The sequence below is a fragment of the Postia placenta genome (genome assembly GCF_002117355.1).
Source record: "Postia placenta MAD-698-R-SB12 unplaced genomic scaffold POSPLAscaffold_5, whole genome shotgun sequence".
NCBI classification, from domain to species: domain Eukaryota; kingdom Fungi; phylum Basidiomycota; class Agaricomycetes; order Polyporales; family Adustoporiaceae; genus Rhodonia; species Rhodonia placenta.
In genome coordinates, this window is record NW_020169836.1 from 1,508,217 (window position 1) to 1,533,092 (window position 24,876).

Consider the following 24,876-nt stretch of genomic DNA (forward strand, 5'->3'; position numbering starts at 1 on the left):
CCAAGATCGTGACAGCATGAATGGGTACAGTGAAACTGGCGAATCGCACGATCTATGGTGGCAAAAGATGGGCGTACCCGCTGAGCGAGATGAACTATACGGCTAATGAGTTTCGTAAGTGGTGACTGGCTTCACTAGCGGGAGGTCGTAACAGGAAGAGGGTTAGCGTGGCACCGAATTCGAAGCACGGAAGCACGAAATGAACGTAGTCCTTGACTTCAAGGCTACCGAAACATATAGAGCAATATATATGGAGCATCGGGCGCGACCGCACGCCATTAGTGGTACATTTTCTGGCTATCTGCGTGTTGACTGTCGCGGCGCTCCCGAGGACGGTGGCATGTCCGGAACCAGGTAGTGCACCTGGCGCGGGTCGCCGAAGCTCGACTTGTGACTGAGCTCCGGTACGTTGAAGCGCCGCGCGACGTCCTCCCGAGAGACAGAGGGCGTCGTGTCCCGTGTGGGCGTGCTCGCGCCGGAGTCGCCCCCGCTCACTGTAGTGTCCGTAGCGTGCGTGTTCGTCGACATCGTGCGTGTCGGCATGACCGTGCCCGCCGACGCGGCCGAGTGGTACGACGGCACAGGTTTCCGGCGGACGCCGGCGGAGGGCATCCGCTGCATCGCCTCGGCAGACAGCGGGGAGGTGGGCGAACGCGGCGAATGCGGCGAGGATGGCGTCGGGCGGGAGAGCGGGAGGGCAGACGTCCCGTACGGGCTCACCATGTAGGCGCTACGGTCGACGGAAGTCTGTAGTGCCATGGGGGGAGATGCAAGGTTCGGCGATATAGGCGGCGAACCCGCATTCAGTCTAGCGAGGGCGACGGCATGGTGGATTTGTGCCTGACCAGACGAAGACTTGCGGCCACGGCGGAACGCGCCTGATGTGTCAGGCGGTGGGCTCGCCTGAACACCGTACGGAAGCGGCGGGACGGTCTCGATGTACTCCGACCGCCTGCCGTTCACCTTGACCTCCTCGCCAAGAGACGTGATATCATCCCCCTCAGAGGAGCCCTCTGTTAATCCGACGCCCTTCCCGTGGTCCGTACTCTCGGTCGAATGTGGGACTATCATGCCGACTGCGTTGACATTAGCGGTTTGTATCTTCGACGGGAAGCGAGATCCGCGAACGCCGGGGTCCATAGTTGACTCTCGAGAGGACAGGCCATTCCACTGCGCCTTCGCAAATGGTCCGTGAGAGTCGTTTTCGCTGGCTGAACGGCCGCGCGTATGGCCGGACGCCTGGCGACTGACGCGGAGAAAGTAAAGGAGACCCGCCAACGCAAGTAATAACACAACGACACCGCCGATCACGCCACCAACTATAGCGCCTACATTCGTGTGGGACGACGACACGGCTGCAACCACTGTCGGCGTTACGCTGGAGCTCGAGGAGGATTGGGAGATTGGGGATGAAGACATGGAGGTTGGTGTGGCCGATGTCAGACCTGACGTCGAGAATACCGTCGAGGTGGGAAGGGGACTCGAAGTAGTAGGGACTGAGGTTATAGAAGATGGCGATGGCGCCGAAGATGAGGGCGTGAAGGCAGAGGAGCTCGAGGATATCGTACCAGAAGAGACTACAGACGAAGGTGGGGTCGAGCTCGGCGTTACCGGTGCGGTGCTTGTCGGCGATGAGACCGATGAGCTCGTCGACAAGGATGAGGGAATCGTCGAGAACGGCTGTCGACTCAGGGGGAGACTGATAGGCTGCGACGAGGTCGTGGTGGGATTGAACGACAAAATCGAGCCTGGGAGCGTCAGGAGGATCCCTCTGCGGCCTGGGAAGACACCGCTACGCTCAAGTAGCCCTGCTGGCATAGCGGTCAGCGTAGGATCACAGTGGGTGATGGAGGCAGGGCATGGGTCAATGCGGCAGAGAGAAAGCGCTGACACTTACCTCTCCTGGTGGACGCGCCGATAAAAGTGAAATCGGTGCCAGTCAAGAAGAGAAGACGCGGACCGATACTCACAGCTGGTTGTAATCGGTCACCAGGATAGCAGACCTCCGGCAAGGCCCGCAGTTCAAGCGCGCGTTCGGCTCCTACGAAGCCTGCCCTGAAGTTGGTGTGATGCATGTTAGCTCCACCACCTTTCGTCGAAACACAGGAGAGGGGTAGCAAGTAGAGGACGAGCAACTGGAGCAGGACATGCGAGGGGTAATGTGCGTCGTCCGAGATGTGCATATGAACCGAGGAAGCAAACCTCGATCGTTAGCCGAAATGTCGATCACTTGTGGGTCCCCGTCATGGACTACGCGGTGCGGTTGTGTACCCGGGAGCGACATTGCCAGAGACATGCTTAATGTCGATGTCAGAGCGAGGCGAGGAAATAGATTAAGATGCTATGCTGTCATGTACGATGTCTATGAAGAGTACTAAGATATGTAACGGCGGAGATGAGGGTGGAAAGAATAGGAGAGGCACATACGCGTAGTCTATCAGGTCAACGTCATGGCCAGCCGTCGCGTTTGCTGCGCCAGTAATGCGCCAGCCAACGATATCTTGCATTGGTCTTCTTGTTATTAGTAGCAAGCCCGACTTTCCGTATTCTCGCTAATCTGCATCCGGTGACGTCAATAATACGGACTCACAATATACGGAATCGGCGCTCACCGTCTTAGTCCAGTGTATGAGAATGCAAATGCTACGAGCATTGATAAGCCCGACATCACAAGGAACGCATACTCGTTCTCCTCCATATGACTTTTAAGCTGTTACAAGTCAATGTCAATTTACGACATCGGACAAACATCCTTTCGGCGCTTACGTTCATCCCGAAAACACCAGCGACCAAGGTCCCAATGCCAATGCCCATGGTGAGTATGGAAATCTATCGAGTAGCAGTTCAAAGACCCTGTTCCATGGATGATTATCCGCCAACGGCTTACTTTGAGGTCGAGCGCCAATAGTGCATTACGATTTGAATCGAGAAGCAACTCAACAATCTCTTGAGTGGATTGCACGTTGCTCTGCGTAGCTATTGAGCACATCAACATTGCTGACAAACTGGTTGACACCTACTTGTATATTCTCTGCCTCGTTCACGATTTCTTCAACCTGCTTCGAGAAGGACTCCAACAGAACCTCGAGGTCCTCATGGTCACTGGGCTTGCGGGTTATACCGTTGTTCTTATCGCTAAGGTACATAGCCGCTAGGTCCTCGTCTGGTCACGCAGACTTTTAGTAGACATAGAACACCAAGCATCAAATTAGTCACCTTGTTCAAGGACTTCTTCCAAAGCTTCTTGTACCTAATGACAGACAGGAATTTTTGGGTCGGTCACTAACGTGTCAACAACCCAGAGTGAGATTATGAAACTGACTAGTTTCGCTCGGTTTGAAAAACTCGCCAGCCGTCTCGAATAGTGCAGCAATCGCTTGAACCGGTCATGATCAATGTCGTCCTCGAGCTCGGCCAGGAGGCCGCCGATGAGATTTCGGATGAAGACCATCTCAGCCTCCAGCGCACTCAATACGGACAGGAGAATCGAGTCCAGTGCTCTGTGTAGACAAGAAAGCAGCTGAATCTGGTAAGGGACTGTGTCAACAACTGTTCATGTCCACAGTGCTCACCGAAACTCGTACGGCAGCCCTGCCGTCTTCGCCTTCAAGTTATGCTAGCATAAAGGAGCTGAATCTCGATTACACAATTGCGTGCAAGTGTGTACACACCTCCAGGTGGTATAGGAAAACCGAGTGTAATCTTGAATCGGCGGAACCATAGGTATCAAAGAGTACAACGGCGTCGGCCTTGACAAGCGCACGTATGTGCAAAATGTTCACCTAAATTCCATTGGGGATCAGAGCTGCTGACACGTTCTATACCCGCCAATATCGCTACCCACAAGTATGGCCTCCTTCCGAACGAGAATCGTGGGGACGAGATTTGGTATCCTGGAGTCGATTTTACGTAGATCACGCGGCTGCGACTCGTGAATGTGGATATATGCGGGCTGTTATGAATCTCGCTTACGTTCAGTCGGTGCTCCGAGCACAGATCCGTCCTTCTGAATTGACCGGAGATGGTTTTCACGTTCCCTGGGACGTAACGCGAGATGAGATAGATAATCAAGTCAATACGCCATGGGGCACACCCTCAGCATCCAACACAGTGCCTGTGTCCGTGTCAGAAAGACGCAGCATACAATTAGCGCATATGACTACTCACAGCGCAGCATGAGGTCTGTGGGTTGCCGACCCTTCATAGCCTTCTCCAATATGGCGACTTTCGCAGCTTCCTCCTGCCCGTCTGATGGCTCAGAGTATGGCTCGCTTTGTCGTAAATTGAACTTCGGCAGCCACGCCATATGCCTGACCGGTATCAATCGGAGATTATGCATCCGAGGTGGGCTTATACACAATAGACCACATCTCTGTATGCGCCCTCTTGCCGCGGGCACACTTTCGACGCAGTGCGCGAATGTCCCGTATGTCTGAACCCTCCGAGATTTGTACTGTGAGATGTCGAGTACGTTTGGCCGGAAGGACTTGTTGCATAGGCCTTTTACATGGCTCTCTACCGCCTTGCTGAGCACGCTATGCATGCGCAGTAAAACGAAGGGTTTGCGTGGTGGTGGTCGAGCAGAATCCGCAACTTGCAAATTCGACGCGTGCCCAGCTCATGACCGCGTTGCGTTACGTAATTTGCATGTTTCCAAGCGCCCGTGCGGCTTGCCTGAGGTTGGCACACTCCTCAACAACGGCTTCTCAGACTGATGAACGTTGGGCCAGCCGAATATGAAGAAGCAAGCAGTATGCGAGAATCAATTCATTGGATCATTCTCATATGCGTCCACAGGCGATTTTATTTGGCAGCGCTTCGCAAGTCATGCCTCAATGCGACTTAATTCGAGGTCTGCACTTTCCGAGATTGAAAGTATATTAATTTTGAGGTACAGCGGATATGGTTATGGTAGTGCATGCCTGCCAAGAAGGATATACTGTGTTTGACGACGTGGACAGTCGTAATTGCCCAATGCAAGTGCATCATGACCCGGGAATTTCCTCAGTCACGCGGGAGGGCATGTGATGCTCGCCGGCTCCTTCGTACAGTACTGCGGCGCACAGATGCCCGTAGCACGCCGTCACTTGCGGTCCCTCCAGGCGGACTAGGCCGGGAGATCTGTAGCAGCCCCCAGACGCCCCCGGCAATGGATCCGTGTGGGCTACGGAAATACTTCCGGACGACGCCAGGGGGTCCCCACCCTTCTTCTTCACTTCTCGACTGATCTCGGGATCGGAATGAGTACTTGTATACCATGGCTGCAGCTCGACGCCAATCCCGCTTGCTCCACTTTTCGACATGCATGAGACGAGCCGGCTGATGCAAGCTGCGGCTGCACTTTCCCGGGTACTACGAGCACTGGAGGTGCCGCATGCGTTTTACGGCAATGTGTGGACTGCAGTTTTGTCGAACGCACCTCACTCAGATGTACGTCCGTCTTATTCGGTGAACTTGATAAGCTTGATCTATCGCAGGAAATTTTGTGCATCGTTGAAGGCGGGACAACTCACCCGTTTCGTCGAGTTCGTCAAGCCTGTGCGGGCAGTGACGACTTCACTCTTGTAACATTGTCATGGGCTAGCCGGTGGGTGTCTTACCTACTATTATCATCTAAAATAAACGATCGCCGAACAAGCCCTAGTTTGCAGGTTACATACCATGGCTTTATCCCGACCATTGATGTGAGCTTCCTCAAGCCGTCGATGGTAGTAGCTGAACCCTTTTTCTGCAGATTGAGATATTACCTGCAGGCGAGGTGGGGCCGCGACGGCTCGACTCCACAACAGTGATGACAATTCGTCAGGTTCCCTTCCTCGCTTACTCTGAGTTCATTCGAGCCAAATTAAAGGCATGGACAATGTAAGTCATGACTAAGTAGCACCTGTTCACAACATGCCCCGAGCTAACCAGGCGGGCCGCAGCCGAGCCGCGGAGGCGGACGCTCGAGACATCATCTTCGCAATAAACCGATACTGGAATAGGGTGGACATCAACCGCATACCAGAGCAGGACATGGTGGAGTTCGTCCGCCAACACCCGACCGCTGCGTCTGGATGGGGTGAGCTCAGGCGAAAATACAGGATGTGAGCCACTCCTGCGCATTTTTAAGGAAATGAATTGAAGACGATCTCCTTACTCATTAATTAGGTCATGACAATCTTCTTGCGAAGAGTGACAAAACAAAACTGCCGCTGTGTCAGCATAGGGCACCGCAGATGGCGGACACACAGGGAGGAGGTATGATATGTATTTGCGGGGGCGTGCCCTCCTCTGGCTGACGAACATTCGGTTGATCGTCATGGAAAGAGAGACGAGCAGTACCTTACCGCCGTGTGATGGCGGGGAATGCAGTTCGCACTTTGCTTGCCCATGAACCCCATTTCGCACGATGAGCCTAACTTCGCGAAGTCATAAGATACGGCATGTCGACTCCTTCGGCACCCAGTGTCGAGCATTGAAGGCTAGAACCAGCCCATTCAACGGATAGGAGTCACGCGGGGTAATTTTGGAAAAGGGCTATTCCTGATGGAGCAGGAGCAGACCAAGAGGAGCGCAAAGTCTAAGGCTCTCTTACGTGGGGCGCCAGTAGTCCTTCTGACGAGATCCGCGGGTCTACCCAAGCAGCACAGGGTGGTCCTCGCGATCCGTAGTTTGGGTACGCAGTCATACATGATTCCCACATGGATATCAGCGGGCGTTTGAAGCTTGACCTGGGGGATCTAGGTGAGCCTTTACGCGGCTAACAAAGGTGTCCGCAAGGCGACCTTTAGGTCGGTTGTAATGTTGAAATGGTTTGTAATGCTCAGGCCAAACCCCATGTCTGATGCTCACTCGTGGATAGGATGCCAGCTTGTCCGATGCCATATCATGCCACAGGAACCTTCGCGAATCTCGTAAAAGCCTGTTACAGCAATTTGCATTGTCAAAAATGTTCAACACTGTGAACATGAGAACGATCATGTACGATCCATAATACTTAGCTTATTCGATTGTCGAAGGTCGAGCCAAAAAAAACAGCGACTCACTGTGGGCATGAAGGCCTGATCACAAGTGGATTGGATTGACATGGTCGCGAGAATAATCCCATCTAACTTTCACCGCGTTGTTCGCTCACAAGATTGCTGCGCGTACCACGGCTGCGTGAAGTCGTTGATCACAATGAGCGTAGGATTAAACATATGTCTACCTTGCAAATGTACACTTCGGGTATTAGTACAAATATTGTGAGCTCGTTAAGAAAGTGAATCACGAACAAGATGTAAGCAGGAAGATATGTTGGACCAGAATCGATTTGAGGCCGTAGTTGCCATACTAGTACTGAAATAAGTTCAAGTGTGACTGACGTTCAGTAAGTCGTGACATTATGTGACCGTGCGTGACATGTGCGTGACCCCGCGGACGCGCGACTATGTACGCGTACGCGTAACGTGAGGACTTCGTCTTGCCTTCGTCTAGTCCGAATTCCTCCACAACCTTCATTCCCTTACGCCCGACACGATGCCAGTCGCTGTACACGCACCATCGCAGACAGGAGGTATAAAGCCCTACTATCAGGCCAAGATTGAGGCCGCAGAACTCGATATAAATCAGAAGACCCAGAACCTCCGCCGTTTAGAGGCACAGCGGAACGCGCTCAATGCTCGAGGTGAGAAAGGGTTCGGTTCTCATAAGGAAATATCTGACTGTATCTGCTCAGTACGGCTACTCAGGGAAGAGCTCCAGCTCCTGCATGAACCTGGAAGCTATGTCGGAGAGGTCGTGAGAGTCATGGGCAAGAACAAGGTGCTTGTAAAGGTTCAACCAGAGGGCAAATACAGTACGCATCTCACCCGTCTTTATACATCGATGCTAATGCACGGACACTGTAGTCGTTGACTTCGATGCGGACATCGACGTAACAACCCTGAAGCCATCCCTCCGTGTCGCTCTCCGTTCCGACTCGTATACCATTCACAAGATCCTGCCGAACAAGGTTGACCCTCTCGTATCTCTCATGATGGTTGAGAAGGTTCCAGACAGCACATATGAGATGGTCGGCGGCCTCGACAAGCAAATCAAGGAGATCAAGGAGGTTATTGAACTACCGGTTAAGCACCCAGAACTCTTCGAGTCGCTCGGTATTGCGCAGCCAAAGGGTGTGCTACTCTACGGACCACCAGGAACGGGAAAGACACTGCTCGCACGAGCGGTCGCGCACCACACAGACTGCAAGTTCATTCGTGTGTCGGGTTCAGAACTCGTGCAGAAGTACATTGGCGAGGGTAGTCGGATGGTTCGGGAGCTCTTCGTCATGGCACGGGAACACGCGCCTAGTATCATATTCATGGATGAGATCGACTCCATCGGAAGTTCAAGAGGAGAGAGCGGCTCTGGTGGCGGTGATTCTGAGGTCCAACGAACAATGTTGGAGTTACTTAACCAGCTTGACGGATTCGAGTCAACGAAGAACATCAAGGTCATCATGGCTACAAACCGGATAGGTATGCTTGCAGCTATCATACATTTCTGTACTTGCTAATGCCTTCGCAGACATCCTTGATTCTGCCTTGCTTCGTCCGGGCCGTATAGACCGCAAGATTGAGTTCCCGCCTCCAGGTCCTGAGGCCCGTGTCGCGATTTTACGCATTCACTCGCGAAAAGTGCGTTTGAATACTGCGTACCTTGCGAACAGAGTCTCAACCGATTATGCAGATGTCCCTACAACGAGGTATCAACCTCCGCGCTCTCGCGGAGAAGATGGGCCAATGTTCCGGCGCCGAAGTGCGCGGTATCTGTACGGAAGCAGGTATGTACTTAACATCGCTGATCGGAAGCTCGCTCATTTCTGCTTTGCAGGTATGTACGCACTCCGCGAGCGGAGACAGCATGTTACGCAAGAGGATTTCGAGTTCGCAGTGGCAAAGGTAGAATGGATTGCTCCCACTATTGTATTCATGATTGATTTCTGACGTCTGTCTTTTTGTGCAGGTTCTTAAGAAGAACCAAGAAGGGAACACTTCTGTCAACAAGCTGTTCTCTTGATTGCTATATTGTTTGTCTTTTACTAGGTTACTATATTCATGTCATGGACTTGCTACGGAAATCCCTAGGTGTAAGATTTGCTGGTACAAAGAATAAGTACCAGGAGCGAAAGGGTTCCACGGTGAGCTTACTCACATGCCTTCGCTGCTTGAGTATGCAATGGCGTGTCCAAATTTAAGTCAAGCAAATGGGATCTCATCGCTCAACGCGAGGTCTACCAGCAAGGTGAGCGAGACTCATAAACATGATGCTGGCCGATGTGCAATGTCATTTACTATGAAGCTTGCAGGTTTAGTATAGGATTTGACATCAGCATATGCGACAGACGACGTAGATGTTATGACGTGCCGGGAGTTGATGCTTCTTGCTTTAGGAGGCGATTGTGGTCTACATGCAGTGCCTCTGAATGGTTGATAGATCCCCGGATTACCTACTACGAGCCTCTTCGCGACCGACTGATTGGCCCGCCGGCATGGGAAGAGCGTCATGTGGGCCTTCTTGAAGAATGGCCATAGAACAGCGGCGCTAGGAAGACACACGCGTTACAACACCAATCTGTCCGCCGTCATTCCTCTTGGCGGATCTTTGAAGTAATGTATGGATTTGTCTTTGATGCTCGATTGTGGCTGGTCTCGTTGCCCATGTAGCTATGCTATGCATAGCCGCTCGGGAGCTGCGGCATAATCCAATTTGGATGATGCTTCCGTTTTCGCTTGCCTTGAGGCTAACACGATGCAAGCCGTGATTACACGGCAACGTACAGTATACATAAGGATTGATTTCACCATCTTTCCGACGGTCGTCCCGCTCACTACTCCTCTCGAACCGTCATGTCCACACCTATCACTAGCTTTTGCCCCGATACTTTGTATTTGGGAGGCGTCTGTACTACCGAAGGGTGCGAACTTTTGCATGACGCAAAGCTATGCGAGCCTTGCAGCGTAATATGCTCTCCAGCAACACTATATCAGAACCACGTTGAGAGTCAGCAGCATCGAGATCTCATTAGCGATGTGGCGACCGCCTGGCTCTTCTGTCCGGCCTGCAATTTCGAGGGGTATAAGACAGAAACTTGGCAGCAACACATCCGTGGAGTGCGCCATCGCAATGCGGCGGCTCAGCAAGGACTTAACGCGAACGTGGCCCCCATGACTGCTGCCGGTTTTCCTGGCAGCACAGTCTTTTGTGCCATGTGCAAACAGCAGGTCCCCAAGAGTACGTGGGCTGCCCATAGTAGTACTTATGACCATAGAAGACGGGAGGTCGTTGCCGCATACAAGGCTACGTTCGAGGAGGCGGAACGTGACAAACAGGGTGTGGAGGTCCGACCGGTAGTCGGAGGCCTTGACTTCGAGATTGTTGAACTCGCAGGCGCCCAGCATGGCGTGCATAAAACCCTCGTCATTCGGTCCACAAGCGCATTATCTCGCCTTACAATTGTAGATATCAATGTCTCCGCCAAACCTTCAAACATGCCGTGCCCGTAAGCCAGTGAATTTCCTGTAACTTACGGCCTCATCTCATCTCCTGACACAGTTTTCGTGCTGCTACTCAAGGCGGCACTCGTGCGATTTACAATCAAGGAACCAATATTGTTGTCACCCTGCGTCACGACCAGCGAGGGCGCTATGCAGGCCGCATAGAAATTGTATTCGAGAATGAAAGCCATAGACGATTCGTCATCATACGCGAAGTGCGTGCGACGATCGGCGAAGCCGTTGAACATGATGCATTGAAGGCCACCACGCCTTACGTTAAGCCCCAGCGGGTCCCGTGGAGGCGCGGCCAGGTTTATCATCCAGGGCAGCGTCCTCCCGCGTTGGACGCAGTACCTTGGACAAAACCACTTGGTCCATATCTGGTGCCACAGGAGCTCAGAGCTATACTGAGCGGATACATACCATCTGACGCTGTGCACCAAGTGCGAGAAAAGCTGTGGCCCCGGGCGTTGGACGCAGCGTCACATGGTCGCCTATTCAAGCTGTTGCTTTGGATCGAAGAATACCGCACAAGTGACAAGCACGCACGCTCACATCGTGTACCGTAGGCACGATCTTCGAGCATACGATCTTGGTGAGGTTTCCTTCGCCAGGCAGGGCCATCTTTACTAGTAAGTCTTGAAGCTCATGTGCAGATGCCTAATCACATTTCATAAAAGCTTGACGGTACCGGGTCTGGCTGAGAAAAGACCCAGCGTAGTCGTTGGTGCGTTCTTTCCGATGATTGTATGGATTAGATGCTGAAGCGTGTGCGCGTAGGAGATCAAATTGAAGTTCAGCCGTCTGAACGATTGCAAGCCCACTGTTTTGAAGGATGGGTACACGTTGTCCGACTCAATGACATCGGTCTCGGTTTTCACCCATCGTTCAGACCGACGGCAGGGCAGCGCTTCAATGTGCACTTCAAGATGAATCGCATCCCACTCCGCCGGCAGCATCAGGCATTGGCTGCCAGTCCGCCGTCACCTAACCGTTTTCTATTCCCATTGATTGCTCATGTCGGACTGACGACAGCTCCCAATGCGGCCAGTCTGCCAATTGTACCATTCAATCCGTGCATTGCGGGCAATGCAGAGCAACTTCAAGCTATAAGATCTATACTGCAAGTTCGAAAAGGTGCTGCACCGTTCATTATATTCGGCCCGTAAGTATCGCCTATCAGACTTTCTCAGGTTAGGCTTACCTTCGAGCCCTTCGTACAGACCAGGTACCGGAAAGACCGTGACATTAGTTGAGACTATACGACAGATCTTAGCTCGCGATAAAGAAGCACGGATCTTAGCATGTGCTCCCAGCAACAGCGCAGCCGACATCTTAGCACGGCGCTTGAATAGCCTGAGCAACACCGAGCTCTTCCGGTTCTATGCCGTGTCCAGACGCCGAGAGCTCGTCCCGGACGATCTACTGGGGTATACGTACATGGACGGTCAAGGCCACTTTTCGGTCCCCCAAGTAGCTGATCTCGCTACGTTCCGCGTCATCATCTCTACTTGTGGCTCGGCATCGTTCGCCTACGGCGTCGGTCTGCCACCGGGTCACTTCACCCACATATTCATTGACGAGGCAGGTCAGGCGACAGAGGCTGAAACGATGACGGCAATGAAGACAATCACTACCCCATCGACGCAACTTGTTCTCTGTGGAGATCCCAAGCAATTGGGACCCATCATCACATCGAGCGTTGCGCGCGAGTTGGGGATGGGTGTCAGTTTCTTGGAACGGCTCATGGAACGAGACGTCTACAACGAGAGACTATGGAGAGGTAGAACGTAGGTTTATCTTCCAACTAGTCGTTTTCCGGACTCTGACGTGACGACATAGACTTGTCAAGCTTGTTCAGAATTTCCGATCTCACAGGGCAGTTCTGACTTTCTCGAACGAACAGTTTTACAACTCAGACTTGCAAGCCTGTGGCCCCGCACGGGTCATCGATTCGTTCATCGGGTGGAACGAACTCCCTAATCGAAAATTCCCAATCATCTTCCATGCCGTGTCCGGCAAGGACGAGAGACAAGCGTCCTCACCGTCATACTTCAACTTGGATGAAGTCTTAGTCGGCAGAGATTATATACGGAAGCTAAAGTCCGATCGCCGATTCACTACCTGTGCGTCTTTGTGATCTCTTGGAAATACCCTATGGATGCTAAGATGCTAACGTATATTATGTGCTAGCTGATGAGGAAATCGGGGACATCACTCCATATAACGCACAGGCACGTAAGTTTCGCGAAGCGCTCAAATTCGCGAACATAGGAACCAGTATAAAGGTCGCAAGCGTCGAAGAGTTCCAAGGCGATGTGAGTCGAGGAGGTGGTCTTCAGCAACATATCCAACGACTCGGTTAGGAGCGCAAAGTGATAATGCTATCGACTGTTCGGAGCAGCAAGGAGTTGCTTACATTTGATGCAAAATACACACTCGGCTTTGTGGCGAATCCACGCAGGCTGAACGGTAAGAATTCACTCGAGCATTCTGGGCATGATGTTGATACTCTATTCGCTATGAACAGTGGCCATCACTCGGGCGAAGGCCCTCTTGATCTGTCGATTGACCCGTTATGGCGAAGGTTCCTCAACTACGTCGCTTTGAACAATGGATGGCGCGGAATACCGATCAGCTGGGACCCACACGCGCCTGTGCATGATGGCGGATATGAAAATGAGCTTAGAGAGCAGGGCGTCGAGGACATTACAGACTTCATGCAACGCATGCAAAATTACTTGGGCGACGACGATCAAAGTGCACACGACATCATGGAGGGTCAGATAAACGCAGATGGCGTCTGGCGGGAGCGCGAGTAGTCTTGAACATTTTTCTAGGACCCCACGTATCATTCTTGCCATTGTATCATCGACACGCTTTGAACTGGGTAGCATTTCTTCGTCGCTTGTCGAATCGCCTTTATCCCATCCTGTCTTTCGGTGTCACTGCCTCTTGCGACGACTTGACGCGCCGCGCATGCATCGGATACGGTGCTGCTGCCAGGGATAGGTATACCGGCTTCGCCTGCGGAAGGGAGATCATGCAGTTTTGTGAGCTTATGTATTTTGGAAGACCCCGTTATTGTGAGCGAAGCGAGAATGTCCGTCAAAGAAGCTGAGATCTCAGCAAACATAGGCCTCGCGAGCTATTATGGCGAGCGCACTCCATCGTGCTTGGTGTTATTTATAGTAGTGTTCAACTTTTGCGCGAGCCTCTGTGTTTGACGAAGCCCATACGAATCCAATGAATCTTTTGACCATCGTCCTCGCTTCGGATCTCAGGAAAATCTCAGCAGGCAGATTCTAAAGTCTGCCGGTCTGCAAGGCCGCACATGTAGCCTATTTGGCTCACCTGCCTATCCTGGTAGGTAAGTGGTGGCTGTTATATTACCATAAGAGGCGCTGTGACCAAACGTCACTTTGCGTTACCAGCCATATGCGGACACGGAATGGGCTTGATGTCCGTAAAAGGAACTCGCGGCTCCTGCCCTCAACATTGACTTTGGCCTGTGACCTGCATCCTGTGACACGTAATTTTTCATTTATAAGAATTCCATTATGCACTATCCTTGTCGTTAGTATATTAACTAGTCAGAGTTTACAGCCAATCCCATCGTGACCTCCTCAGACAGGCGGATTTGGGGCCTCTGGTCTACATATGTGGAATCTGGCGGAAGTTATACATAAAATAAGCAGGACACATAGAGCATCATACTAGCCTAAGATACTCTCGATTCACTCACATATATTGTCGCGACACGCTCTGTGAGAGGCGCGTATAATGCATGCGGCACGTGATTCAATAAGTGCCGCAATGGGCTGGCCCTACAAGGGCGAGGTTTTATTAAGACTCCTCATACACAATCTAGTGATATATAGACAAAAAAGAGACCGCAGGCAGATCACAGAACATTATACAAAGGGCTGCATGCTAAGCAAAGGCTCGTGTGGTGACCTAAACAGCCGAATCGTGAGATAGCATTTGGGCAAGGCGTTGGAGGCATATACTCGCAGAACAGAAAAGCATAGACTACTTTTACGACACACTTTATTGTGCACTCTGTGCACGTGGGATGAGATGGGATGGGATACGGCAGGATACGGCCTATACGGGAAGGTTCCCACGCACATCGAACCCCCGATACCAACCTGGTACACATGGGTGAGTCAAATATGGCACGCATACGGGATCATTTTGTCGTCGGCTGGCAATTGGCCTTACTCCGACTTTACTTACCAAGGAATTGCATGCCCGGATATTTAGTGTGCCCCTTACTAGTGGACCTCGAAGAAGTAGGACGAATGCTTATTTTACTTTTCTCGCTTGCCGCTCGCCTGGGGATTTCCACTATAAATGAGGCACCTGCCTCGAGGCCCAACTTTTCTATAGACGCTCACCTCGGCTTTAAAGTCGCACAGTAGGTGCGCGACGTGTTATCTCCTGCCCCCAACTGATTCCTCGCTGCAAAATGGCGGGCTACTGTCAACAGCTCCTCGCTACTGGCGCCTGCCAGACAAAAGATTGTACTCTGAACCATGATGTACATATCTGCAGACCTTGCGGCGTTGTGTGCTTCAGCACTAGGGTATACCAATCACATTTATCTGGTAAACGACACAGGAATCGCGAATCTGGCCGCGCGACTATTGTTCATTGCCTCGTATGCGGCATCAACATGTCGGGAACATCTTGGACGCCTCATGTCCGGGGCAAACGCCATAGTCGTGCGGCCGCCAGTCAAGGAGTGAGCCCTGACGTCGAACCGGAGGAGGAAGCCGTCAAGCCCGGACATACGTTCTGTAACGTATGCGCTAGGACACTCCCCCAGAGCAAATGGAACAACCATCTCACGACGCCGCAACATGTTCGTAGGATGCTCTTTGCTAACTACGAGGCCGCTTTCGAGGAGGCTGAGAAGAACAAGCACGGGACTACTGTGTCGCATGACGACGATGGGGTAAATTTTGGAATCACTGAAGTTCCCAATGCCCAGCAAGGTGTACAAATCATTGTGAAAATACAGAACACTGTCCCACTTGCGCGTATCACGCTCGTCGATGCGCAGCTCGCGTTGAAGTCGCATCGGGGAACGCCGCCGTGAGTATGCAGTCGATCCCACGAATGTTAGACTCATTTTTCCTGCAGGTTCTCCATTACTCTCCCCGCTGTTCGCAATCTTGTCTGCGGGCGGACGATGAACGTTGTTGTGACATTCAGGCACGACCATCTGGGTCGCTACAACGACCGCATAGAGTTTCTCTTCGAAGATACTGTCTTGCATAAGTCCTTCGCGATTGTGCGCCCTGTCAAAGGGATCGTTGGGAGTCAAGCCGACCACAACTTGCTAAAGCCGATCGCGCCTTATGTCCCCCGGAAGCGGACTGCCAGGGACCCTGAGAAAGATGTCGTCCCTGGCGTGCCTCCTCCGGCATTGGGCGCTATAAAATATGTTGTCAAGCTCCCGCAGGCCGAGATTCCAAAGCGGATTGCAGATGCTCTCTCGCGTGGCTCGCCGTCACACATCATTAACTTCTTCCGCACCTCGATCATGCCTTCTGTTTTGAATAGTGCGACACACGGGCGCTACATGAAGACACTGATATGGACTGAAGAACATCGTATGGAGTATGTAATTGACGTCTCCCATACGACGACGGGTCTCATCTCTTGACTTGGCAGACACGATTTGCAGATATATGATATACCGGATGCCCGTTTGACGACGCATGGGAAATACTACTTGTGAGTCCGTCAATGTCGCGAATGTACTTTAACTGATCAAGATTGCAGCTTGGAGGTTCCAGGGCTCGCAGAAAAGCGTCCAAGCGTCTTGGTCGGTGAGTATCAACTCAGTCTGTACATATGCACGATCTGATCTGTAACCAGGCGACAGGATCCTCGTGCAGCCACACGGCCAGGACGGCGGTCGCTGGTTTGAGGGTCATGTACATCTCGTTCGTCAAGTTGAGGTTGGGCTTTACTTCCATGGTTCATTCCCCTACGACGGCAACCGGCGATACCACGTTCGGTTCAAATTGAACCGGATTCCTCTAATGCGCCAGCACCAAGCCCTCGATACGGCATTCGATCCAGATCGTGTCCTTTTCCCCTCGCTACAACATCTCGTCCCGGCAGCGCCTCCTTCGACTGTAGCCGTACGCCCATACATCCATAACCGGCTGATTGCTCAAAATGCCGCTCAATTACAAGCGGTGGCATCCATTGCTGCCAAACCCATGGGCTCAGCACCGTTCGTTATCTTTGGGCCGTGAGTGGATTTGCTGCGTACATTTCATATGTTTTTGACGTACTGTTATGTAGTCCGGGTACCGGAAAGACGGTTACGATGGTCGAAGCCATTCGCCAGGTCCTTCGGGTGAATCCTAACGCTCGTGTCCTGGCCTGCGCCCCAAGCAACAGCGCTGCCGATCTGATTGCATCTCGGTTGTCTATGCTTAGCGAAGAGGTGCTTTTCAGGTTCTACGCGCCGTCGCGATTCAAAAATCAAGTGCCCGACGAACTAGTCAAGTTCACGTACTCTACACCTCCTTACCCCGGGGCCACCGATCACTTTTCAGTTCCGCCCAATATTCGGCTGAAGCGTTTCAAGGTCATCGTCTCGACTTGTGTTTCTGCATCTGTGGCGTACGGAGTTGGACTTGCTCGTGGGCACTTCACTCACATCTTCGTTGACGAGGCTGGGCAAGCTACGGAGCCCGAAGTCATGATAGCAATCAGGACTATGGCTGGCAACGATACTAACATCGTCCTCTCGGGAGACCCAAAGCAACTCGGGCCGATCGTTCGCTCTGCCGTCGCACGTGAGCTGGGACTGGAGAAGAGCTACATTGAGCGCTTGATGGAACGAGAAGCCTACGAGGAACGTGCTCGTCACGGTATATCGTGCGTTTTATGTGACTGAGGCCATCGATGGAATGTTAACTTTATGCACGTAGAGTGGTCAAACTTGTGCAGAACTTCCGTTCTCATCCCTCCATCCTGCAATTCCCAAACGAGCGCTTCTATCGTGGTGACCTGGAGCCGTGCGGCGACAGGGCAGTCACACATGTCTTCATGGGCTCGTCAATGCTCGTCAATCCGAAGTTCCCCATCATGATGCATGCAATTTCTGGCAAGGACGATCGGGAGGCGTCATCACCGTCGTTCTTCAACATCGACGAAGCCCTTCAGGTCAAAGCCTATATCCAGAAGCTCCGCTCTCTGCGGAGTCCACGCATCTGTAAGGACGTCATATCCTGATGTATGATCATCTTACGGAAGCTTTACTAGCCGATGATCAAATCGGTGTCGTTGCGCCATACCATGCACAGTGCCTTAAGATTAAAGCAGCCTTGAGGGGCGTAGCAGACGGAGTCAAAGTTGGTAGCGTCGAGGAATTCCAGGGACAGGTACTACTTCCCTTCCGAGTCCCTTTCAGGCTGTCAATGTTTGCATTGTTAGGAACGCCGCGTGATTATCATTTCCACTGTCCGGTCTAGCCGTGAGTTCGTCGAGTATGACTTGAAACACACCCTCGGCTTCGTCGCCAATCCACGGCGCTTCAACGGTATGGTACATCGCCGACTTCGCTGTGACCTGCTCAATTGAACACGATTGCTCTGTCTAGTCGCTGTTACACGCGCCCAGGCTCTTCTGATCATCGTGGGTGACGCGGAGGTGCTCGCCTTGGACCCGCTATGGCGCTCATTCCTGAACTACGTGTACGGGCACGGCGGATGGACGGGTAACCAGCCGAGCTGGAACACCAGTGTGCCAGTGGCTGCCGCAGACGCATACGCTCAAGCCATTAGGGAGTCTGCCCTGGACGACATGAATGATTTCGCAAGGAGGATGGAATCGCTAACGTTGGATGGTATTATGTCTGCGGATGATGACGATGAGGCCGAAGGAAACGTCGATCGGCCGTGGCGAGACGTAGAGTGAGGAGCGTCCTATCGGCGCACAAACATCGGTCGTTTGCCCATGTTGTATCTAATACTGCGCATATTGTATGTCCTTTCTTGATTTTCAATTTGGTATACCCTGGTACGCAGATAATGAGGGGTGCATTGCAGTCAGCTCAGTACAATTATTACAATTATTACAAGTAATGAATGAGAGAACCATGCAAATGGGACTATAGGTAATAAGCAATTTGGTGGGAACGGTGGGCCAACAATGACGTAAGCAAAACGGATCGTGATTAGTGTTTGACTGTGTGTCCGTCCCTGTAAGTGTATTTCATTTAACATTCAGATGTCATCATGAACATAACGCAACAGACCCCCTGTCGATTTACAATCTGCTACATCTCGGATTGCGGAGAAGGAGCGTTATCAAAGCGGAGCATTCCAGCGCTTGCTGGAGAGAGCAGCTGTGTTAGATGCTCATCAACTTGCGCCGTCTCTGATCTTGCTTGAAAAATCATGAGTAGCGACGCGACGGTCTTGAAGCAGGGAATGTTTCAGCAATTGGGGTCAGCAATTAACGTTGGGATCGGTGACGTACTTGTACGGGAGCCATGCACTGGTCAACCAGAGCGGAGAGCGGATGGTGCAGCGCCAATGTAATAAGAAAGACGAGTGAAAAGGCCGCATAGAGCGCTGCAGACTCGGCTAGTATCGCGGCTAGCTTAGCATAACGGAACCCATGCCCTTGTCCGAGAATACGCGTGAAAACTCGATAGCAGTAAAGGAGACGGAGCACGATAAGCAGTGTCACAGAAATATTAAGAGAAAGTGTGATCGCGAAATATGGAAGAGCAGCATGAACGTCCACGAAGGGAGACGATCGCCAAGTCATCTGGAGATACATTATTCCAAGGCCTATCCCTGTGACGTTAGTTGAAAGAGAAGTCGTGTTTTCTCCTGAGCCTCACCGATAGACGTGAGCATCAGCCCACACGGAGGAAGCATCACAGCCCACATAGGAACTGCAGAAATTCCTGTAAAAATCACTTTGCAGCGCCAAATCTAGACAACGAATTGTGAACTGCCTTCCGTTCACGAGATTGAGGCTACTCATACCAGCAGCGCATCCATGAGCCAGTTACCAATCGTCCAAGATATAATCCCGAATTCACTCATTGGAATCGAGTACATATCAACTTCGTAAGTAGACGGGCCGCCCGGATAGTTTCGATTGTTAATAAATGATTTCTGAGTCATCGCCATATTAGAGAGCGTAGTAAGAGTTCCCAAGATGAAGAGGACGGTGATGAGGATGAGGAGAGAGGCCGGACGTTTGTAGTCGTGGCGATTGAACTGTCGTAAAACGAGCTTGACACAGATCAGAAACAGCGTCAACTCCACTCCGTATAGGATGTCTCCGAACAGTGCACCCTGCAGCCACATGGTTTCCTCAACTATCTGCTCGTGATTTTCTGATGGGGCATACGTATAGGCCCTCATCTACATGATGGTTTTATCAATGAGAGTACGGGAAGACATAGTGGGAAAACATACGATGGAGCCTCTCCGGGGAGTTCTGAGTCAATATCACTTGTTAGAGTGTTGAAATCCAGCGCGACTTGCTCACCTTTGTATGGTTATCTTCCGGCGCCTCCTTGTGTATGGGGTGGATGACTGCTTGCATGAAAAAACTGCGGGATAAGACTGCGGCGAACTAATCAAACGACGTATGCTAAGCCGGGTTGCAGACCATCAGCCTAGTGTATGTATGTAGCCGTGCTGACATTCTAGAACACAGTCAAGGAGGCTCGATACGGATGCTGTTGCATGTTCTCTCGCACATGGCCTTCGCATAACCTGGTGAGAGCTTCTAACAAAATCTGTCGGAGTGTAGAGTGTCACCGGTAGACACCATGAGCTGAAACTTTAGCCGGAAGCGCATAACCTATGCGATTGGTTGGAATTCAGATCCTCAAAGCTGTGTCACATTTGCAATCTTGTCGGCGGTCTTCCACAACCCAGACGCATAAACTTATGCACCGGTATCACTAGAAGTGGACACTGGACATTGGTAAGCCAATCGAGATTTGACGTTCTGTACTTACTCGAAGTGCCGCCAAGTGTGTCTGCGATATATCTGCTCGTGGATAAGGCTGGACATGCGATGGCATCCTCCAACTGCAAGCGCAACCATGTGGCAGAATTCAAACAATTTACCGACGACCTCTGAGGGCGCCACCAAAAGCAAGTAGTTGCAAATAACCGCAAGCAAGTGTCAGAAAGATGAGCGATCGGAAATGGCTCTCAGCCTCTCTCAACGAGGTGAGACATAAATATCCGGAGTCGGCACAGATTGAAGGAATTGTCCGACTATTACTCTGCTCTCAAGAGCTTGAGACTATTCGGACGAGAATCATTCGCTTGCCGAGTTCTTTCAGGCGCTCGTGTGGCCCGTCTGGGAGGTCTGGAGCCGTCGTACATATATAGTCCCGTGAGCGCTGAACGCCGTTTGATAACAAGATGCCCGAAAGGTTCCATTTCCCTCACTGTGCTATTCACCACACTGACACGCTTGCTGGAAAATCTTTTGGACAATTTTCAGGGCAGCATGTAGCGTGGGGCCCCGGTGGCACCTTCTCTTCGTGTGCCTCGAGGTTAACTCGAGGCCACGCTGCTCGCTTCTAGTAGCTGAAGCAACTTCACATAAGTCACCTTCCTACGCGCCGCGCTCACAGTCTCTCTTCCCCTCTACTGACGTCTGCAATGTCAACCGAAGACATCGACTTCTGTCCCAGCGTCCTCTACTTCGACGGGTGCACAACCCATGGCTGTCCCCTCAAGCACGATGTCAAGTTGTGCGAACCCTGCGGTCTCATCTGTTCACCCGCGGCGGTATATCAGTCTCACGCATTAACTAAGAAACATCAGGACCTGGCGGATGGCCGACCCAAGTCGAGCTATTTGTATTGTCCAATCTGCAAGGTCGAGGTCGTCAATATGAATATATGGCAGCCGCATATCGCTGGTGCTCGCCATCGAAAGCTCGCTGCTTCGCAAGGCCTCCCTGCGGATGTAACTCCTATCACTTCCGCGAGCGTCCCAGAGAATGTCAAGTTTTGTCATGTCTGTAATACACAGGTGCTCAAGAGCACGTGGGATGTGCACAGAACGACGCGTGAGCACAGAGCCCACGAAAAGGTAGCTACGTACAGGGCTGCAGCCGAAGAGGCTGAACGCGACAAGCAAGGCGTAGAGGTGTCGCCTGTCTCTGGGGGCGTTGATTTCGGAGTCGTCGAGATCGTCGAGTCCGAGAGAGGCGTCAGCAAGAATCTGCTGGTCAAGTCCACACGTAAGTCGTCGCGTTCGACGATCGTGCAAGTTGTTGTATCTCCGAAACCACACAGTATGCCCTGTCCGTACGTCTTCTGTTCATCAGTGTGCCGGGCTGCAGATCGACTGATTATCCTTGCGCAAGTTTCCAAGCCGAGGCCGTGGGCGGAAACGAAGTCCTTCACGGGAAAAACGCGGCCATCAGAGTCACCTTGCGTTACAATGAACGTGGACGATTCGAAGGCTATCTTGCGATCGTGTTTCAAAATCAAAGTCAGACACGCTTCGTCATCGTCCGAGAGCTACGAGCCACTATAGGCGAAGCCGCTGATCATCAGGCCCTGAAAGCCGATGTGCCGTATGTGCAACCCAAACGGGTCCGGTGGAGGGGAGGTCAGCAGTACTTCCCTGGACGCAGGCCTCCTGCTATGGATGCTGTCCCATGGATCAAAAGGCTTCGCCCATACCGCATCCCCGAAGTGGTGGCATCAGTACTACGCGAGAATGTGCCTTCCGACGCTGTAGCGCAATTACGAGCAGGTATATGGCCTAAAACATTCTCTGCGGCCACGCACGGCCGCGTCTTCAAGTTGTTACTGTGGATCGAGGAGTACCGCATGGAGTAGGTATTGTTGGCAGTATGCGAAATTGTTATGAACTCATATGTTTTCTGTCTAGGCGTGATCTTCGTGTGTACGATCTTGCGGATGTTGTCTTCACGAAGGAAGGGAATCTGTACTAGTACGTTTCAATCAGGGATATCCACGCATATGCATCACTGCCGTCTCTCTGACACATCCAGTTTGGTAGTTCCTGGTTTGGCTGAGAAACGCCCCAGTGTTGTCGTAGGTAGGGTGTCTCTAGCCATTGGTTTCCGCACATCGTTTAAGACTTTTCGGTTAGGCGATTGTATAGAAGTACAACCGTCCGGATCTCAGCAAGGCAGGTGTTTCGAAGGGTGGGTACATGTCGCTCGACTCAATGACGTTGGCCTGGGTTTCCACCCTTCTTTCAAACCGACGAACGGTCAGCGGTTCAACGTGCGCTTCAAGCTGAACCGTATCCCACTCCGCCGACAGCACCAGGCTCTAGGTGCACTTGCAAAGTCTCCTGGTCGCTTCTTGTTCCCCACGGACGCTGACATCGGCCTGAAGGCGGTTCCTACCGTATCTGACTTGTCCCTTGTCCCTTTTAATCCGCTCATTGCCGACAACGCGGAGCAGCTGCAGGCAATCAGATGCATTTTGCGGCTCCAGAAAGGCGCTGCGCCGTTCATTGTTTTCGGACCGTGAGCATCATCTATATACCTTCCGCGCGTGCGCGCTCAGTTGATGCTCTTTGGACAGTCCAGGTACCGGGAAGACGGTCACCATAGTGGAAACCATACGTCAAATCTTATCTCGGGATCCGCAAGCGCGAGTTCTCGCATGCGCTCCTAGCAACAGCGCTGCTGACATCCTAGCACAGCGGCTGAATAGCTTGAGCAGCACCGAGCTCTTCCGTTTCTATGCTGTGTCTCGGCGTCGAGAACTCGTTCCAGACAACCTCCTTCAACATACGCACACAAACAGCCAAGGCTTCTTTTCGGTCCCTCAGGTGTCGCAGCTCGCCCAATTCCGTGTCGTCGTTTCCACTTGCGGTTCGGCGTCGTTCGCCTTCGGTGTGGGCTTACCACCTGGCCATTTCACCCATATATTCGTCGACGAAGCCGCTCAGGCGACAGAACCAGAGACAATGACAGCTATGAAGGCGATGACTACCCCATCCACGCAAGTAGTGCTATCCGGCGATCCTAAGCAATTGGGGCCTATCATCAGGTCGAGCGTCGCGCGCGACTTGGGGCTGGGCGTCAGTTATTTGGAGCGCATGATGGAACGAGACCTGTACGATGAGCACAGGGGGAGCGGAAAGACGTGAGCCATCTCTACCTGTGTTGGAACTCGAGTCTGATGGTGTTGCTCTGCAGACTCGTCAAGCTCAAGAGGAACTTCCGCTCCCACGAGACAATCCTCAATTTCTCGAACGAGCAGTTCTACGGCTCGGATCTGCGTGCTTGCGGTCCTAAACGGGTCATCGACTCCTTTGTTGGATGGAAGGAACTCCCCAATCGGAAGTTCCCGGTAATCTTCCACGCGGTGTGCGGCAAGGACGAAAGAGAAGCGTCGTCGCCATCGTACTTCAATACGGATGAGATCCTGGTTGGCAAGAATTATATCCAGAAGCTGAAGGCAGAACGTCGACATGTCGTGGGTACGTCCGGTGCTCGCTTTCTTCGGCTGGGGTATATATTCATACATCTCATTCCTCTCTAGCTGATGAAGAGATCGGCATCATCACGCCTTACAACGCGCAGGCGCGCAAGTTCCGCGACACGCTCAAGCGCGCAAATGTCGGAACTGGCATCAAGGTGGCAAGCGTCGAGGAATTCCAAGGCGACGTGAGTTAGATGAACGCTGGTAGCTGTTGTCGCTTACGCGCCGTCGTAGGAACGAAGAGTCATCATGCTAACCACCGTCCGGAGCAGCAAGGAACTACTCACCTTCGATGCGAAACATACCTTGGGCTTTGTGGCGAATCCACGAAGGCTGAACGGTAAGAATTCACTCGAGCATTCTGGGCATGATGTTGATACTCTGTTCGCTATGAACAGTGGCCATCACGAGAGCAAAAGCCCTCCTGATCGTCATAGGAGACCCACTCGTTCTGTCTATCGACCCGTTATGGCGCAAGTTCCTCAACTACGTCGCGTTGAACAATGGCTGGCGTGGCATACCGATCAGCTGGGATCCGCACGCGCCAGTGCACGACGGCGGATATGAGAACGAAATCAGAGACCAAGGTGTCGAAGATATCACGGACTTCATGCAGCGCATGCAGAGCTACTTGGGCAGCGACGATCAGAGTGCACACGACTTCGCGGAGAGTCAGGTTAATGCAGAAGGGGTCTGGCGGGAGCCCGAGTGATCTCGAGAATATGTGCGGACTTTTCTCGCCAATGTATTTTCCATATTGAGTAATAGAAGCGGCTGCATCATTTTCTTGTCACTTGCCGAATCAGAAATCCCGATCGTATGGGCGTAAGCATAAACCTCCAGAAACGTCTCGTTTCCGTTTACAGGTACAATATCCCA

General features: G+C 52.1%; 6 protein-coding genes across 6 annotated transcripts; 4 read left to right on the forward strand and 2 right to left on the reverse strand.

Moving 5' to 3' along the window:
• The first annotated feature begins 5 nt into the window (after window positions 1-5).
• POSPLADRAFT_1039590 (hypothetical protein) lies at window positions 6-367 on the forward strand. The gene has a single exon (XM_024477568.1). It carries the CDS (start codon window positions 200-202, stop codon window positions 356-358), a length of 159 nt encoding a protein of 52 aa, XP_024340353.1. The 5' UTR covers window positions 6-199; the 3' UTR covers window positions 359-367.
• Window positions 368-2,325: 1,958 nt separating this feature from the next.
• POSPLADRAFT_1180501 (hypothetical protein) lies at window positions 2,326-4,306 on the reverse strand (the record flags this gene model as incomplete). The annotated part of the gene is given in 13 exon segments (XM_024488765.1): window positions 2,326-2,557; window positions 2,613-2,710; window positions 2,767-2,829; window positions 2,888-2,968; window positions 3,021-3,163; window positions 3,217-3,250; window positions 3,263-3,500; window positions 3,573-3,616; window positions 3,672-3,782; window positions 3,845-3,922; window positions 3,973-4,037; window positions 4,094-4,114; window positions 4,168-4,306. The coding sequence occupies 13 exon segments, from the start codon at window positions 4,304-4,306 to the stop codon at window positions 2,449-2,451; spliced, it is 1,224 nt and encodes a 407-aa protein (XP_024340354.1). The 3' UTR covers window positions 2,326-2,448.
• A 679-nt stretch (window positions 4,307-4,985) lies between these two features.
• Window positions 4,986-6,017, reverse strand: POSPLADRAFT_1045875 (hypothetical protein; the record flags this gene model as incomplete). The annotated part of the gene is made up of 4 exons (XM_024478882.1): window positions 4,986-5,352; window positions 5,661-5,728; window positions 5,911-5,975; window positions 6,005-6,017. The coding sequence occupies 4 exons, from the start codon at window positions 6,015-6,017 to the stop codon at window positions 4,986-4,988; spliced, it is 513 nt and encodes a 170-aa protein (XP_024340355.1).
• A 1,483-nt stretch (window positions 6,018-7,500) lies between these two features.
• POSPLADRAFT_1045877 (hypothetical protein) lies at window positions 7,501-9,024 on the forward strand (the record flags this gene model as incomplete). The annotated part of the gene is made up of 7 exons (XM_024478883.1): window positions 7,501-7,648; window positions 7,700-7,819; window positions 7,872-8,483; window positions 8,533-8,642; window positions 8,695-8,788; window positions 8,839-8,906; window positions 8,971-9,024. 7 exons carry the CDS (start codon window positions 7,501-7,503, stop codon window positions 9,022-9,024), a joined length of 1,206 nt encoding a protein of 401 aa, XP_024340356.1.
• A 1,148-nt stretch (window positions 9,025-10,172) lies between these two features.
• POSPLADRAFT_1055612 (hypothetical protein) lies at window positions 10,173-13,324 on the forward strand (the record flags this gene model as incomplete). The annotated part of the gene is made up of 9 exons (XM_024480662.1): window positions 10,173-10,507; window positions 10,561-10,813; window positions 11,283-11,341; window positions 11,395-11,477; window positions 11,538-11,667; window positions 11,726-12,292; window positions 12,345-12,628; window positions 12,696-12,820; window positions 12,869-13,324. The coding sequence occupies 9 exons, from the start codon at window positions 10,173-10,175 to the stop codon at window positions 13,322-13,324; spliced, it is 2,292 nt and encodes a 763-aa protein (XP_024340357.1).
• A 1,856-nt stretch (window positions 13,325-15,180) lies between these two features.
• POSPLADRAFT_1045879 (hypothetical protein) lies at window positions 15,181-24,709 on the forward strand (the record flags this gene model as incomplete). Its single annotated transcript, XM_024478884.1, has 12 exons — window positions 15,181-15,602; window positions 15,723-16,130; window positions 16,185-16,247; window positions 16,296-16,342; window positions 16,392-16,773; window positions 16,827-16,952; window positions 23,224-23,658; window positions 23,712-23,995; window positions 24,058-24,182; window positions 24,232-24,337; window positions 24,396-24,544; window positions 24,566-24,709. The coding sequence occupies 12 exons, from the start codon at window positions 15,181-15,183 to the stop codon at window positions 24,707-24,709; spliced, it is 2,691 nt and encodes an 896-aa protein (XP_024340358.1).
• Window positions 24,710-24,876: the final 167 nt, after the last annotated feature.

Excerpts from the sequence above, each read along its gene's own strand:
- POSPLADRAFT_1039590 (XM_024477568.1), top strand. The coding sequence starts at position 200 with ATGAACGTAGTCCTTGACTTCAAGGCTACCGAAACATATAGAGCAATA.